The 16,461-nt window shown below is 35.7% G+C and overlaps 2 protein-coding genes across 2 annotated transcripts; both read right to left on the bottom strand.

The window, feature by feature from the left end:
* Nucleotides 1-488: 488 nt before the first annotated feature.
* Nucleotides 489-4,077, bottom strand: LOC108744188 (zinc finger protein OZF-like). Its single transcript, XM_018479837.1, has 3 exons — nt 3,955-4,077; nt 2,432-2,578; nt 489-2,290 (listed from the first exon to the last, which is right to left on the bottom strand). The coding sequence occupies exons 1-3, from the start codon at nt 3,975-3,977 to the stop codon at nt 1,111-1,113; spliced, it is 1,350 nt and encodes a 449-aa protein (XP_018335339.1). The 5' UTR covers nt 3,978-4,077; the 3' UTR covers nt 489-1,110.
* Nucleotides 4,078-6,724: 2,647 nt separating this feature from the next.
* On the bottom strand, nt 6,725-16,204 carry LOC108744161 (zinc finger protein 585A-like). The gene is made up of 4 exons (XM_018479789.1): nt 16,079-16,204; nt 14,541-16,019; nt 9,255-10,151; nt 6,725-8,292 (listed from the first exon to the last, which is right to left on the bottom strand). Exons 1-4 carry the CDS (start codon nt 16,201-16,203, stop codon nt 7,029-7,031), a joined length of 3,765 nt encoding a protein of 1,254 aa, XP_018335291.1. The 5' UTR covers nt 16,204; the 3' UTR covers nt 6,725-7,028.
* Nucleotides 16,205-16,461: the final 257 nt, after the last annotated feature.

Raw genomic sequence — 16,461 nt, forward strand, 5'->3', positions numbered from 1 at the left:
AGAGTTCGCTTTGTAATGGGTCAGTTCATGTTCCGTTCTCAGATTATTGTCATCGCTAAAGTCTTCACCGCAAAACGCACATCTGTGCTTCAATAGATGCACGTTGAGATCTTTTCTCGATTGACAGTCCTCATTGCAAATATTGCAAATAAACAAATCCAAACAGTGATGTTCCTTAAGATGTTTTCGCATCGCAGCGACGGTTTCTGACAAACTGTTCCCGGTTTTGAATAATTTACCGCAGTATTCACACGGGACAAAGTTTCCTTGAAGTGTTTTCTCACAGAAATTCAGTAAAGGAGCATTATATCCGACGGGATCTGGTTGAGACAATTGAGCAGGGAAATTCGATAGCTGTGGATCATTTTCGACAATTTCGATTTCTTTTTTGACTTCTATTTTCGTCAGTTTTTTAAAATTGCTTTTAATTTGGAGTACTAAATTATCATATTTTTTCTCTTTAGGCCAATGGTACCTGGAAATGGGAAAATTAATTTTAAATATTAACTGATAAACACTAAGTAAATAAAACTGGCTTCAATCATTACAATGCTGCTAACAACAAAAGAAAATGTTGGCAGCACTGCTAAAGTTAGTCATGTTGCGGGGCTAACTTCACAACTGTTGTCGTAAACTACACATCCGCCCAATATACCAAAGAAGTATATATTTTTTTTTGATATTTTATTTTTTTCAATACAAAAGAAGCAAAAATATTACAATTCTATTAATAAAATCTACTTCTACACCTATTAAGTACTAACTCATTATATCGTACTTGATTTTGTAACTTAAATAATGACTTTAGAATACATGGATGATTAAGATTACGTAAAGTTAAAAGAAATATTGTAGCATCTCCTTAATTAATATTAAGGTGCTAAAGTGAGACATTATGCTAGAATCTTAACATTAATAAAAGGTGCATTTATTTTGTAGGTTAGGTATTTGAACGCAAGGTACATTTTTTGGCATCGTTATATGGCGTTATTTTAAATTTCTATTCTAAATTCTAATTATTAACAAATGGTTTTCACTAAATCCACGCAGTGAAACTTTATGAGGGAGGAGGGAAAACTAGGAAATCAAAAGAAACATAGTTTATAATCATTAGTCAAGATCAACCCTTCCTTTACAGCTTTTCAGATGATTCACTAAAGCAGTTTTCGAAACGAATCCGCGACTACAGATTTGACAAACGTAAGGACGTTCACCGGTATGACTCCGGAAGTGAATCACTAAACTGTTCCTTTGCGTGAACCCTTTCGTACAAAAGGTACACTTATACGGTTTATCGCCTGTATGAACCCGTTCATGTTCCTTTCTGGCACCCGATTTCAAGAACATTTTATCGCAATACGAACATTTGTGCCTTTTATCACCCTTGTGCATTTTTAGATGAATGTTAAGGTTTTGTTTGCTTTTGAAATCCTTTCCGCAAACGTCGCAAACGCAGGGAGCCTGACGATGTTGGGCCCGAAGATGCCTTTGCAAATATCTTTTTGATGATAACTTGACGGGACAGAGGGGGCATTTAGTTGGTTCCTTTGGTTCGTTGTGATCGAGCTGTTTGTGGGAATTTAAGTACCAGGAGTACATGAACCTTTTTCCGCACTGATCGCAAACGAATCGTTTCTCTCCCGTATGAAAATACTTGGCGTGCTCGCGATAGATGGCGTAGAACGAAAACCGCTTTTCGCACACGTTGCACTTGTATGGTTTGAACTGGTCATGCGTTCGAATTAAGTGCAGTCGCATCTGGTACACTTTTTCTTTACGTTCTGTACATACAGGACACTCGTACATCCTGTGGCCACTATGCTCCTGCATGTGGCATACATAATCCATTATCTTTTTGAAACCTCTATTGCACACTTCGCACAAGTATTGGTCTTCGTGGATATTGTAATGATCCTCTAGCACGTTTTTGATTGGGAACATTTCGAAGCAAATTTCACACGGCTCGCCTTCTAAGTTCTGGATCCTTGGAGTCTTGCTACGGGCTTTGCGGAAAAATTTCGAAACGTCCGGTATATGGATCCCGCTATCAATGCAGTGTTGAATGAGTTCGTGTCGTGTGAACTTTCCAGAACATGACGGGTGATTTCTGCAGTAGTATCTCTTCTTTTCGAAATCATTTACGAATTTTTGATGTTCATCCTCGTTCTCAAAAGATTTCCTACAATGTTTGCAGAAACCTGAATCCGGTAAAGCTAGCGTGAGTTTATCAGATAATAATCTTATATCAATGTTCGAATCTAAATTGCTTTCATCATTTTTGTCAAATTCCCTAAAAAATAACTGAGTTATTAACAGGTTTTATCTGATAACTATCAAAACTTTATAATAAAATATCTTTCAGTGACGCAATTTTTAAATTATTTAATGAGGCACATATTGGAACATCAATTACGAAATAAAAATTACGCACCCTTTATCTTCCATCTGTATATTATTATCATTCAACCCCGTTTCCTCTTTAATAAGTACTTGTGTGGCATTAAGGCTTGCCAGATTCTTAAAATTATTTTTAATTTGTAATGCTAGGGGTAAACTACGCAGACGCCCTGAAGTATACCTGAAAATGGTAACAATCAGTACAGACACTTGCAAACGTCGTCTAGTGACATGCAATTCGTGTTGAAGATGATGGATCGGAGATTATACCGCTAGAGAAAACTACTCAAAAAACATCGCAACACACTAAAAAATTTACCATAAAAATACATAAGAGTCTTAGTTCTACTTAAATAACCTGGTAGAGAAACACTTTATTGTTTATTATTTTTATTTTTAAGAAAATACTACTAAAACTCATAGAAAGTTTGTTTCTACATGATAAGTAATCCCGTAGCTTACCTTAACTCACCGTTGAAATAATACCTGAAATGTATTAAATGAGATTGCAATGTAAAATATGAATGAAATTAATGGTTATGTAATTCTTTTATTTCTAATTGTAAGTGAAAACGTACATCTGCGGCTAAGAACAAAAAATTGTATCTAACTTAATTTAAAATAAAACGTAGTAGGTACATCAACTTAAAAATTGTACAGGTAATTTAGGATGACATGAACCCTTACATGCGCGAGGGGCGGTCCTTATCGCAATCACTTGTTTGATATTCTAATTGATATTAACCCCGCCCTGCTACAAAACCAGGAACGTGTATTGGGCTCCAAAATGAAAATCAATGTTACTAAGAGATAAAATGTAGAATTCAATGAACGGTCGCAGTTTTGACAAGGTTTATGTCATTCGAAATTACCTCTAGATATTTCTGCCATCTTTTGGCAGAAGAAAATATCTTTCGTATCCCTTTGTATTTCTTTAAATGACCCGTAATTTGATTTTTTTTATATGGTAAGGGATTGATGCAGTTTTTCACCAGTATCTTGCCTATTAAAAATGATCATGTTTCCCGTTAGTGAAAACCATTCTTAGAATAATACGAATATTAAAAATGCGGTTCGCCACCCTACTAAAGAATCTAGGGGTCAAATCTTTTATCTCCTAATCCATTTCTAATGGCACTTCCGCTCGTTCGGTTTTGCCTATCATTGGTCACACCCCACCCCATGTTTTTTGTTATTATCGTGCATTTTGTTAACGCCTTCGGGGTTGCAAACGTCCCCACTTATTGCCTTTTACGGAATATTTTCTAATGGTTTGTTAGGGACGAGTACAACATCATCAGAAAATGTTTCATAAAAACAAATACACGATAATGACAAAAAAATACCCACATGTGACACAGGACACACAAGAAATGCATTTGGAGATAACGGATTTGACTCTTAGATGCCCTAGTTGCTCTTATCTCTAGTCTTTATTGGTGTATCATGCTGATTTAAGTTGCACATTGAAGTAAACGTTTTTTGCTTCGTTTGAATGTAGCTCTCTAAAACAGATTTGGAACATTTGGTGATTTATCGGACTAAGGGACATCAAACCTTTTCAGGCGCCTTATGGTCATGGCATCGGCGTTTGTGGTGCCACAGGTAACGCGAGTAAACAAACTTTTTGCCACACTGGTCACACGAGAACGGTTTCTCTCCGCTATGGTAATATTGGACGTGCTGTTGGAAAAACTGGTACTCCCAAAATTTCTTGTGGCAAATGTCACATTCGTATCTTCTGAATTGCTCGTGTCTCTGGTACAAATGGGCTCTGATTTGTTGCCGACTTTGTTTTATAACCGAACACACAGGACATTGGTACAAGTTGTGTTCGTTGTGAGTTCGCAGGTGCAAGGTGTACTGCATGATCTTCTTGAAACCAACGTTACACTCTTTACACACGTATTGGTTTTCGTGATGAGTGTAATGTCTTTCCAGTCTCATTCTCATTTCGAATGATTCGGAACAAATTTCGCACTGGTAAGACCTTTCTTTGCACTCTACTATTCTGGGGATTTTCGACATTGCCCTTATCATATAAGGCCTATCTAGTTTTATGCCAATCTCTCGACAATGGTCGATAAATTCGTGTTTTGTGAAGATTTTGTCCAATGTTTTGCAATGATCGTGGCAGTAATATTTTTTTATCTCGGATGACACGTGTTTCTTGTGAGCATCTTCGCCTTCAAACGTTTTGTGACAATACTTGCAAAATATCTGATTATCGAAACAGCTGTTTGAATTATTTATATTTTCAATACTTAGACTTCTATTCTCAACAAATGAATCTGAATTTTCTTCTATTTTAATAGGAAGCCTCTTATAAATTTCCCTGAAAATTAATTAATCGATCTCAACAGAAGAACCAGAATAGAAAAATGAAGCATTAGGTACTTTTTGAGGATTATTGCCTCATGATAGTAATTGATGATTTCATTTGAGATGAAAACAGAAATAATCATTATCATCTTTAGGATCTTTAAACATTACTTGATTAAATAAACATAGAGTTAATTAATATTAAGTGGTAGCTATTTTAAGTAAAGACTGTCATGAGACAAAATATCGAAAAAATTAGAGGTTGGTATGGCATGCAAAGAATGAAGTGGTGGAAAGTGTCACAACTACTCCACAATTAAATGATTTAGAAAATAAAAATTACAAACCCTTTATCTTCTGTTTGCAAACCGTTTTCATCCAATTCAATTTCCTTTTTAATTCGTACTCGCGCGATGTTTATGTTTGCCAATTTCTTTTTAAAATTATTTTTAATTTGTAATACGAGAGGTAAACATTGGAGATTATTGGACTTATATCTAAAAATTATAAATGTCAGTTTTTTGTAAGAAGAAATCTTAATATTTTTCAATCAGAAATACTTATAAGATTCTCCGACTCACTAAAATAGTTTTAAAGAGAGAGCATTAGTTTATTTAAAAAGAAAAGTGCTATTACGACAAACAACTTCTACAATAATTATTCTTCTTTTAAAAATCCTCTACGACTTTTCCAGTTTCTCTAATTCGAGAGAAATATTTAATATTTTCTGCATTTTCGTAATATTGCTGATAATTAATAGAGTAAGTCAATGGGTATCATTGATGTTTATAATGAAATCGCGCAATTTATCCAACATTTTTAATTTAAAACGAAATGTAAGATAAAAACCTCTTTCCGCAGCCGTTACAATTAAAATAAGATAGCTGACGCTTTATCTACAATACAAACCTTTTTCCATCTGTAAGTGGAAAATCGTGTTCAACCACATCAATCTCACTTTTAATATTTGTTTCGTATAATTCCTTAAAATTGTTTTTTATTTTTAATGCAAGTGATTGTTCCTTATTTTCTCCAAATCGCTGTAGATCCGAATAACACCTAAAAATAAAACGTATTAGTAGATATTAACGAATATTTATCAAATGAAACCTGAAACTTTCATTGACACTAATTACGAAATGGTTTAAGTTTCCACTAGTAAAATAAATAACAAGAAAAACACACGCTTGATGCTTCTGTGGTTTATTTTTATTGAAATGGTAAAATAAGGAAACCTTTTTGAAAGGGAAAGGACTCGTATTGATTTTATTAGTCATATATATGCAAATGTAAAAACAACAATTCGTTCATTATAGATTATACTAGAGCCGGGCAAACTTTAACTTCGTAGGAGCCGCTACCTGAGGTTAGTTTGGGTCACCCCATATCCTTCAATGAGTACGAGAGAGTAAGCAGTAATGACCCATATTGTTTTCTCTTTTTCTTATCCCTTCCACTTCCATATCAAGCCCCTTCATCCCGTAGACGAGCGAAGCCTCTCTTGCAACTTAAATAATACCTACGAAAATTTTCCTAATGATCGTCCCGCAGCTCAGGGGTAGCACGGTCGCAATACTATTGGGTTCGGCTATGGAAGAGGGGACTCATCTACGAAATGGAAGGATAAGAAAAGGAAAGAATCATCTCACTCGCACTCGCAGAAGCAATGAGGAGCTCCTTGGCTATACCTGAGGAGCACTCGGGAGTCAAAAGAGCTGAGTTTGTCCGGCTGTGGATTATACCAGAGCTGGGCAAACTTTAACTTCGTAGGAGCCGCTACCTGAGGTAAGTTTGGGTCACTCCATACCCTACAATGAGTACGTGAGAGTAAGCAGTACCTAATGAGCCATACTGCTTTTTCTTTTTCTTTTCCCTTCCACTCCTATATCAAGCCCCTTCATCCCGTAGATGAGCGAAGCCTCTCTCACAACTTAAATAATACCTACGAAAATTTTCTAAAGATCATCCCGCAGCTCAGGGGTAGCATGCGGGATTACGTCCGCAATACTATTGGGTTCGGCTATGGAAGAGGGGACTCATCTACGAAATGGAAGGGATATGAAAAGGAAAGAATAATTTAACTAGCACTCAGAGGAGCAATGAGGAGCTCCTTGGTTATACCTGAGGAGCACTCAGGAGTCAAAAGAACCGAGTTTGCCCGGCTCTGGATTATACAAAAAGATTTTACAGGATTTTTTTTAAAGAAGTAACAAATATAATTAGTTTAGCTAAACCATCCGTAAATATTAGGATGTCTAATTGCATAAAACTCTGAAACCCTCGGAAAAACTCATTCACATTTGGTCATGTTAATGATTGGTATAGTTCGAAAATGGTTCTTCCTCAAGTTCACTTCGTCCTTTACAATTTTTCATGTGATTCACTAAAGCAGTTTTCGATACGAATCCGCGATTGCATATTTGGCAAACGTAAGGACGTTCGCCTGTGTGACTTCGAAAATGAATCACCAAACTGCTACGTTGCGTGAACCCCTTCAAACAAAACGTACACTTGTGTGGTTTATCGCCAGTATGAACACGTTCGTGTTCCTTTTTAGCACCAGTCGTTATGAACATTTTTTCGCAATATGAACACTTGTGTCTTTTATCTCCTCGATGCACTCTCAAATGTGCGTTAAGGTTCTGTTTGCTCTTGAAACCTCTCCCGCACATGTCGCAAACGAAGTAAGCCTGAAGGTGTTGCGTTTGGAGATGTTTTTGCAACGACCTGTCGGAAGAAAGCTTTACGGGACAAACAGAGCACTTTATCAATTTTTTTGGGGTGTCAGTGTGGTCGGCCTGTTTGTGAGAACTTAGGTACCAGGAGTACATGAACCTTTTACCGCACAGGTCGCAGATGAAGTGTTTTTCTCCGCTGTGGAAGTATTTGACGTGCTCGTAATAAAACGTGTAAAACGAAAACCTTTTTCCGCACACATTACACCTGAATCTCTTGAATTGTTCGTGTGCTTGAAATATGTGCATGCGCATTTCGTACATTTTATCTTTTCGTAGATTACACACCGGACATTCGTACTTCCCGTCGTCACTGTGCTTCTGCATGTGACATACGTAGTCCATGATCTTCTTGAAACCTCCTTTGCAAATCTCGCAAATATGTTGGTCTTTGTGGTCGCTGTAATGTGTCTCTAACAAGTCTTTCCTCGGAAATATTTCGAAGCATATTTCGCAGGGTTCTCCCTCTAAATTTTTAATTCGCGAGGCCTTACAGCGAGCTTTCTGGAAATATTTTCGTATATCCGGTATGTGAATTCCGGTGTCTATGCAATGTTGGATCAGCCCGTGACGTGTATATTTTTCTGTGCACGTTGAATGATCTCTGCAATAGTATTTGTTTGTTTCGTTTTGCGTCACGAACGTTTTATGTACTTCTTCGCTAGTAAATGATTTCCGGCAATGTTTGCAGTAGCCTGATGCCGATAAGGACAATGTCAGTTCTTCCGCTTTCTTCTTACAAATAATGTGCTTTCGTCTTATTGTGGATTTAGTCTTTGAAATCGGTCTTACATCATCCGAAACGATCAGTTTGCATTCTTCATATTCTTCACACTTCCTGAAAATTCGTACGATTAAAAGGAAGCTCTAAACTGGTGAATTTTTTAATAACATTAACTACCTTGTTTGGACACAAATTATTGATAAACATTTACATGTGTGAAAATAACAATTACATCCCCAGATATTTTCAATTGACTTCACTGGTTACCTGCATACCTATCAAGTGGATAAAGATGCATAAGTTAGAAGAATGAGAAAAATGGTATTCACTTTCGTTTTAATTAATAAAAATTAAACCAAACTACATAACTCAGTTTACAAAAAGAAAATGTATTAAACGATTCAACATTAATCTATAAAAAAAAAATAGAACTTCGATACAAGGTGTAATTCAGTGGAATTGTGAAACATACCATTAACAAATGCGATAAAGACATAGAATGGCTTTTTTATGTTTCAAAAAGTTTCAAATCAAAATCAAATTGTACAATTGTTTCAGTATGTGACGCCCTTTTTATGGTGTGGCCCTATATTCATTAAGTACGTATTACACCAAAACAAATGTAGAGTCTGATTAAAAACATAAAAAGTTACGTTATTCATTAATCCCTAAGAACTACGAAATCAATGCGAATTAATACTATAAAAAATAAAAGGAAACAAAATTAATTGGATTTTGTTATTCTGTTCCTTTTTCCTGGCCAGCTTTTTGTATTTTGCAGGTTTTCATATGATAGTTCAAACAATACCAAGATGAGTAATCTTTATTACACAGTTTACAAACACAACGGCAGTTTACCAACACGATTACGTATGTGGTTCATTAAACCGCTCCGATATTAAAATTTTCGATTGCGAGAGGTAAAGTTGAACGATTCACCCTCAACACGTTTACGCTTGCACGTATGAACCCACAGATGTTTGATTAACTGGTGAGAAGTTTTAAAAGTCTTCCCACAATGTTTACATTTGAGTAACGAGTTCGAGTGTTGAATTCGAATATGCTCCTGTTTGTACCGATGCGAGGAACATTCAGCTTTGCAATGTTCGCATATCGTGGAAGTCGAGACACTAATTTTTTCGTGGTCTTTCAACTGCTTATCTTGTCCGCAGTTGTGACAAATAACACCGTCCACGATCGCTTTATGATACAAACGTAAATGTTCGCGATACGGTTCGTAAAAAAGAAACACCTTTCTACACTTTGAACACTGGAATCTCTTGTCGTCGATGTGAACGCGTTCGTGCACCTTCCTGTTAGATTTTGTCTCAAACGTTTCCTCACAAAATAAACAATTTAACTCAGTTTCACTAAAATGTTCGCGAATGTGCTTTAACAGACGTTCCTTGTTCGAAAGCTCTTTGTCGCATATTTGGCATTGTACAGTTTCCAAAACGATACGTTGTTTGTATTGTTCACGAGCATGCCAATTCTTATGTTCACTGTACTCCGTGTAAAATGAGAACCGTTTGTCGCATATCTGACATTTGTATTTTTTGTACTCGCTGTGCGTCGAGTACATGTGTATTTGTAATGTGGGCAATTGGGGATGCTTGAAAGAACACTTGGGACACTTGTACATTTTGTCATGGCCGTGCGTGTGCATGTGGCAAATGTAGTCGATTATGGTTTTAAAATTCTTACTGCATTTTTTGCAAGTGTACCGGGCTTCGTGATAAGTGTAGTGGTACCGTAACGCGTTTGGATTATTGAACATTTCCAAGCAAATTTCGCACGGATATTCAGCCTTGTTTTGCTTGTAACAACTGACAAATTCTACGTCTGGTTCTACGTTCCATGGTACCACTTTAACGTCTTCTACATCTATTTTATCAACAATCTCAGTGTCTGATGATATTTCTTCTATAAAAATTGTCCCAGAAGTGTTCAGTATGTTCTCACTATGTTCGTTCCTAAAAATGATAAATAAGGGTTAATGATTTTTATTCACTTAAATAGAAAATGAATCGTGTTTATAAGCTCTGCTGGAAAATCATTACGAAAACGCTAATCAGTAATTGCGCTCAATTACAAGAACATGGTTACTCAATAGGTATAAAAGTCATCAGACCATTGCACTTAATTAATAAATAATTTATTTGGTGCAACACAAGTTATAACAAATTTTTGATAATGAAATGTTTATGTGTCATTCTTGTTGCGAATCAATTTCAATTTCTGAAATTTACTACACATGTTAAAGAGTAATTAAAAGGAAAACAATCATTAGGATGGTATTTTATTAACTGATTCCAATTCTTCAATAAATGAAATGTGTATAAATGTAATGTTATTGGTAAAACTATTTACGTATTACATATATGGGCCATTATAGACCATTCGTGTAACTCTTTTAATTGCGAAGTTCCGCATTCTTTGTTATACTATTAGGAACACGGTTTTCACCTGTACTTAATTTTTTTAAAACACTTTACCGTGACTTCTACATGTTTTGTGGCGATATAATGATACAACAAATGAATACTTGCAAAATACGTATTTCTACTGACCATTATAGGCCATTCGTGTAACTCTTTTAATTGCGAAGTTCCGCATACTTTGTTATACTATTTGGAACACGGTTTTTACCTGCACTCATGCGACTAAACAATTCTTCTCAAACACTTTGCACTTTACCGTAACTTCTACGTGTTTTGTGGCGATATGATGATACAACAAACGAATACTTGTAAATACTCCGCAATGCTGATATAATACAAATAGTTTTCTGTGATTGTCGCATGAATAATTTTAAGTCAAGAAAAACAAAGTAATTTTCATACAGAACAAAAATACTCGGTCAAAATAAGCCATATTTTATAAAACATCATATTTATTTAAGATCTTTACAATGTTCTATATATTTCCGAAAATTATCAGTTGTAAAACCTTTGAAGATGAAGTGTATAACCGTCCTGGTTCGCTCCGTGAAACCTTTACTAAAATGAGCACATTAACACACACTTAAAATAATTTTTTTTTCTTTTTAAAAAATCATTTAAATATCTTTTTGTCCTTAATGTGTTTTAATATGAGCTTCAAAAGCCCCTTTGCTGGTAAACACCTCCCCACAAATGTCGCATACATGCGGATTATGTGACAACCTGTGGGCTCGCATAAGTTCATAAGAAGGAAACCTTTCGCCACACAGACAACATTCACTGTGTCTGCTAAATTTGTGATAGGCCAGATTCTGCGTGGATTTGAAACTTTCGCCGCATATTTCGCATGATAACGGAGGCTCACCCTCGTGATAAATTTTTACATGCTCATTGTAAGGGTGATAGGTTGGAAAACGGTTTCCACATGTTTTACATTTGTATCTTTTATAAGCCTCGTGGCACTGAAGATGAAGCCGCATCTTTCGTCTACTGTCCAATTGCACATCGCACGAAGGACAACAGTACATGTTGTCCTTCCTGTGAGTTTTTGTATGAGTGACGTATTCGATAATCTGTTTAAATCCTGCCTTGCAATCTGCGCATTTGTAAATATTTTCGTGAATGTCATAATGAAGGTTGAGATCTTGCTTGCTAGAAAATAATTCGAAACAGATTTCACAAGATTCTTCAGATTTACTCTCAGTATTCAGTACTTTACTGTGATGTTCCCTTTTAGAATGTACTGTTGAATTATTTCCTTCAGTGTGAGTGTATTCGTGTTCTTTTTTATAACTATTTGAAATAAACTTTTTGTCGCAGAATGAGCATTTAAATAGTTTTTCGTCCTTGTGTGCTTTCATAGCGTGAACCCCTAAGGACACCTTGCCAGTAAATATCTCACCGCAAATATAGCATACGTAAGGATTATGAGACAACTTGTGTTTTTGCATTAGTTCATAAGAAGAAAACTTTTTTTCACATAAACGACATTCACTATGTCTCTTAATCCTGTGAGTGCTCAGGTAGTGAGAAGATTTGAATTTTTTACTGCAAACTTCGCACGATAGCAGAGGTTCACCCATGTGATCAATTTTGACATGTTCATTATAGGGTTTATAAGTTGGAAAACGCTTTTCACATATTTTACACTTGTACCGCTTATAGCACTCGTGCAACTGAAGATGACTTAAAATTTTTCTCCTATCATCGGATTGTACATCACAGGAAGGACATTGGTACATGTTATCAACTCTGTGACTTTTTGTATGAGCGACGTAGTCCATAATTTTTTTAAATCCTGCATTGCAATCGGCGCATTTGTGAACATTCTCGTGAATCTCGTAATGAAGGTTGAGAGCTTGCTTAGTGGGAAAAAGTTCGAAGCATATTTCGCAAGATTCTTCAATTTTACCTCTCACGTTTACTTTTTCGTTGAGTGCTTTTTTAAAATATACCGTTGGATTTTCTATTTTGATATCGTGGAGCTTTAAATGTTTTAAAAGTTCATTTTTGGTGAAAGGTTTAGTACATCTGTTATGGTGATGGCAGTAATACGTTTTTCTTTCCATTGGTTTACCACCATTTGTATGTTCGTCGTCACTGTCAAATTTTTCATGTTTTTGTAATTCTTCGGGTCCGCTACAAATGAAAAGATATCCATAAAACATTGTAAGAACATTAATTCTGACACTACTTACAAGAATGTGAGATGTTCGTGACACTTATAATGTTCTTGTAAGGTTTTTTCGTTTGCGAAAATATCCAAACAAACTTTACATGCTACCCATTTTGTTTCAAGTGTTTCAAGATTTTCAAACTCCGCTTTAACCACAATAGATTCTTTAACGTCTGTATCTTCATCGGACGAAATATATTGCCTAAAAAAATGAAATAGTTAAAAAATTAGTTATATTACATGTGAGTATCTAATAGCCCAATATAATGTGTTTATTTATAGAACTGGGCGATTATTAGATTCAACAATCTATTACAATAATGGATTGTAAGAAAATAATCAACTGTACGATCATTAAACGATTAATCCGATAATCTACCCAGTCCTACTCAACCTATTACCATACGTACAGACCTGAGGATGCCTACAATATTTCGCAAACATTTACGTTTGTGTACATGAAATGAAATTTGCTTGTACAAATGTATACATACTCGACGATCCGCCTCGAGATAGATAGTAGTACTATCATCACTTACTTTTTCTAACCCCCCTGATATGCTTAAGGGTCAACGATTGTTAAATTTAACAATCCACAATTTCGCTTAATCTTTTATTGAGATGAATCGATTAATTTTGAAAACTGAATATTATTAATCGATTAATCGGATAATTTGCCCTACCCTAACTAATTCTAGCCGAAAACTTATCACTTATAGAACATAATGCGTTTTTCTGCAGGAGAGAACCCTCTTAGTTACTTAAGCCACTTTCACCCACCCTTGCTCTCTCTTTATTAGAATATTGTGAAATTCGGTTAATACTCTTCATATTTAAATTTTCTTTTTTTTTTTAATATTCTACAAAAACATGTATCTAGGGTAGAAATTTCGTAGGTTGCTCAACTTACAACTTGCACTGCTTTTTTACCAGAAACCTTATAATCTTGTAAAAAAAAATCGGTTGTCCGTAAAGTCGGTTTACTGACGATAATTGAACGTGACAACGTCATAAGAAAATACTGATGGAATGGTTTCATTTTTCAAAATAAAATTTTAATTTTATTTGTTTGATAGATATTTTGTATGGATATAGAGAAGGAGGTAAATGGAAATGTATTATTGTATAGCAGCTGTCCACGCGGACGCATCGCTCACTCGAGTAGGAGAGAGACAGATGTCGAACGCTGCCGAACGCGGAGGCCGATTGTGCCTCTTTGTCGCTCGTTCCGCGCTCTCGCTTGCACTTCAAGCCTTAAATGGAACGCCTCAGAACGAGGTAACGCCGCATGAGTCATGTTTTTTAGTGCGTGCAGCCGGCTCCATCGAATTATAAGACGTTGTCACGTCAAAAATAATAAAAAAACACAGTCATTGGTATATTCTTATTTTCAAGATAATACACTGCAATTAATTTTTCACAATATAGAAGTAAAAATAAGGGTTACAATTTATTTTTGTAATACTTAGTTAATTGTATGTACCTACCAAGGTGGAATCGAGAAAAGTAATTACTTACATACAACTAAACCAGACAACACTGCAAGGATAGGCAGGACCGCCGAAAGCGGCGTTCCGATACGACACGACAAATCGCGTGCAGTAAATCGCGTCGTTATCGCATTGTGTGAAAGTAGCCTTATTATGTTAACGAAATTATTAAGATTTATTCCCAACTACTACAAATCAATTTCTTGTTGCACAATGAGCATTTAATTACTTTCTTATCCTTAATGTGTTTTAATATGAACTTCATAAGGTTCCCTGTTTGTAAACACTTCCCCACAAACGTCACATACAAAAGGATTATGCGTCAACCTGTGCGCTCGCATTAGTTCATAAGAAGAAAACATTTCACCGCACAAACAACATTCACTGTGTTTCTTAAACTTGTGATTTGTCAGATTTTGCGTAGATCTGAAATTTTCGCCGCATATTTCGCACGATAGCGGAGGCTCACCCTTATGATCAAATCTGACATGTTCGTTATAGTGGGGATAAGTTGCAAAACGTTTTCCACATGTTTTACATTTGTACCGTTTATAAGCCTCGTGGCACTGCAGATGAATCCGCATCCTTTTCTTATTATCGAATTGCGCTTCGCAGGAAGGACAACGGTACATTCCATCTTCCCTGTGAATTTTCGTATGAGTGACGTATTCGAAAATTTGTTTAAATCCTCCGTTGCAATCGGCGCATTTGTAAACATTTTTGTGGATTTTGTAATGAAGGTTTAGATCTTGCTTGGTGGAAAATAATTCGAAACAGATTTCACAGGCTTCTTCAGATTTACTCTCAGTCTTTAGTACTTTACTGCGATGTGCCCTTTTCGAATGTACTGTTGAATTATTTCCTTCAGTGTGAGTGCATTCGTGTTCTTTTTTATAACTGTTTGAAATAAACTTTTTGTCGCAGAGCGAGCATTTGAATAGTTTTTCGTCCTTGTGTGCTTTAATAACATGAACCCCCAAGGACACTTCCGTTGTGTACATCTCACCGCAAATATAGCATACATGAGGATTGTGTGACAACTTGTGTTTTTGCATTAGTTCGTGTGAAGAAAAGTTCTTCCCGCATACGCGACATCTGCTATGTTTTTTACTCCTGTGAGTGATCATACTCTGAGAAGATTTAAACGTTTCACCGCAAAATTCGCAGGGTAGTAGAGGTTCGCCCATGTGATAAATTTTGACATGTTCATTATAGGGCTGATAAGTTGGAAAACGCTGATCGCATATTTTACACCTGTACCGCTTATAGCACTCGTGCAAATGTAGATGAGTCAGAATTCTTCTCCTATCGTCGCATTGCACGTCGCACGAAGGACACTGGTACATGTTATCAACTCTGTGACTTTTTGTATGAACGACGTACTCCATAATTTTTCTAAATCCTGCATTGCAATCGGTGCATTTGTAAACATTATCGTGAGTCGTGTAATGAAGGTTTAGAGCTTGTTTGGTGGGAAAAAGTTCGAAGCATATTTCGCAGGATTCTTCAGTTTCTTTCACTTTTCCACGAAGTGCTTTTTTAAAATATACCGTTGGATTTTCTATTTTGATATCGTGGAGCTTTAAATGTTTTAAAAGTTCATTTTTGGTGAAAGGTTTAGTACATCTGTTATGGTGATGGCAGTAATACGTTTTTCTTTCCATTGGTTTACCACCATTTGTATGTTCGTCGTCACTGTCAAATTTTTCATGTTTTTGTAATTCTTCGGGTCCGCTACAAATGAAACGATATCCATAAAACATTATAAGAACATTAATTTTGACACTACTTACACGAATGTGAGATGTTCGTGACACTTATAATGTTCTTGTAAGGTTTTTTCGTTTGCGAAAATATCCAAACAAACTTTACATGCTACCCATTTTGTTTCAAGTGTTTCAAGATTTTCAAATTCCATTTTAACTAGATGTGATATGTTCGTGACACTTATAATGTTCTTGTAAGGTTTTTTCGTTTGCGAAAATATCCAAACAAACTTTACATGCTACCCATTTTGTTTCAAGTGTTTCAAGATTTTCAAATTCCATTTTAACTAGAATAGGTTCTTTAACATCTGTATCTTCATCGGTTGATGTATATCGCCTAAAAATATGAACTAATTAATGGTGGTCAATTATTATATTACGTGTATCTAATATATTACACTTAATTATAG

This window comes from Agrilus planipennis, unplaced genomic scaffold (assembly GCF_000699045.2).
Source record: "Agrilus planipennis isolate EAB-ADULT unplaced genomic scaffold, Apla_2.0 scaffold13, whole genome shotgun sequence".
Taxonomy (NCBI): domain Eukaryota; kingdom Metazoa; phylum Arthropoda; class Insecta; order Coleoptera; family Buprestidae; genus Agrilus; species Agrilus planipennis.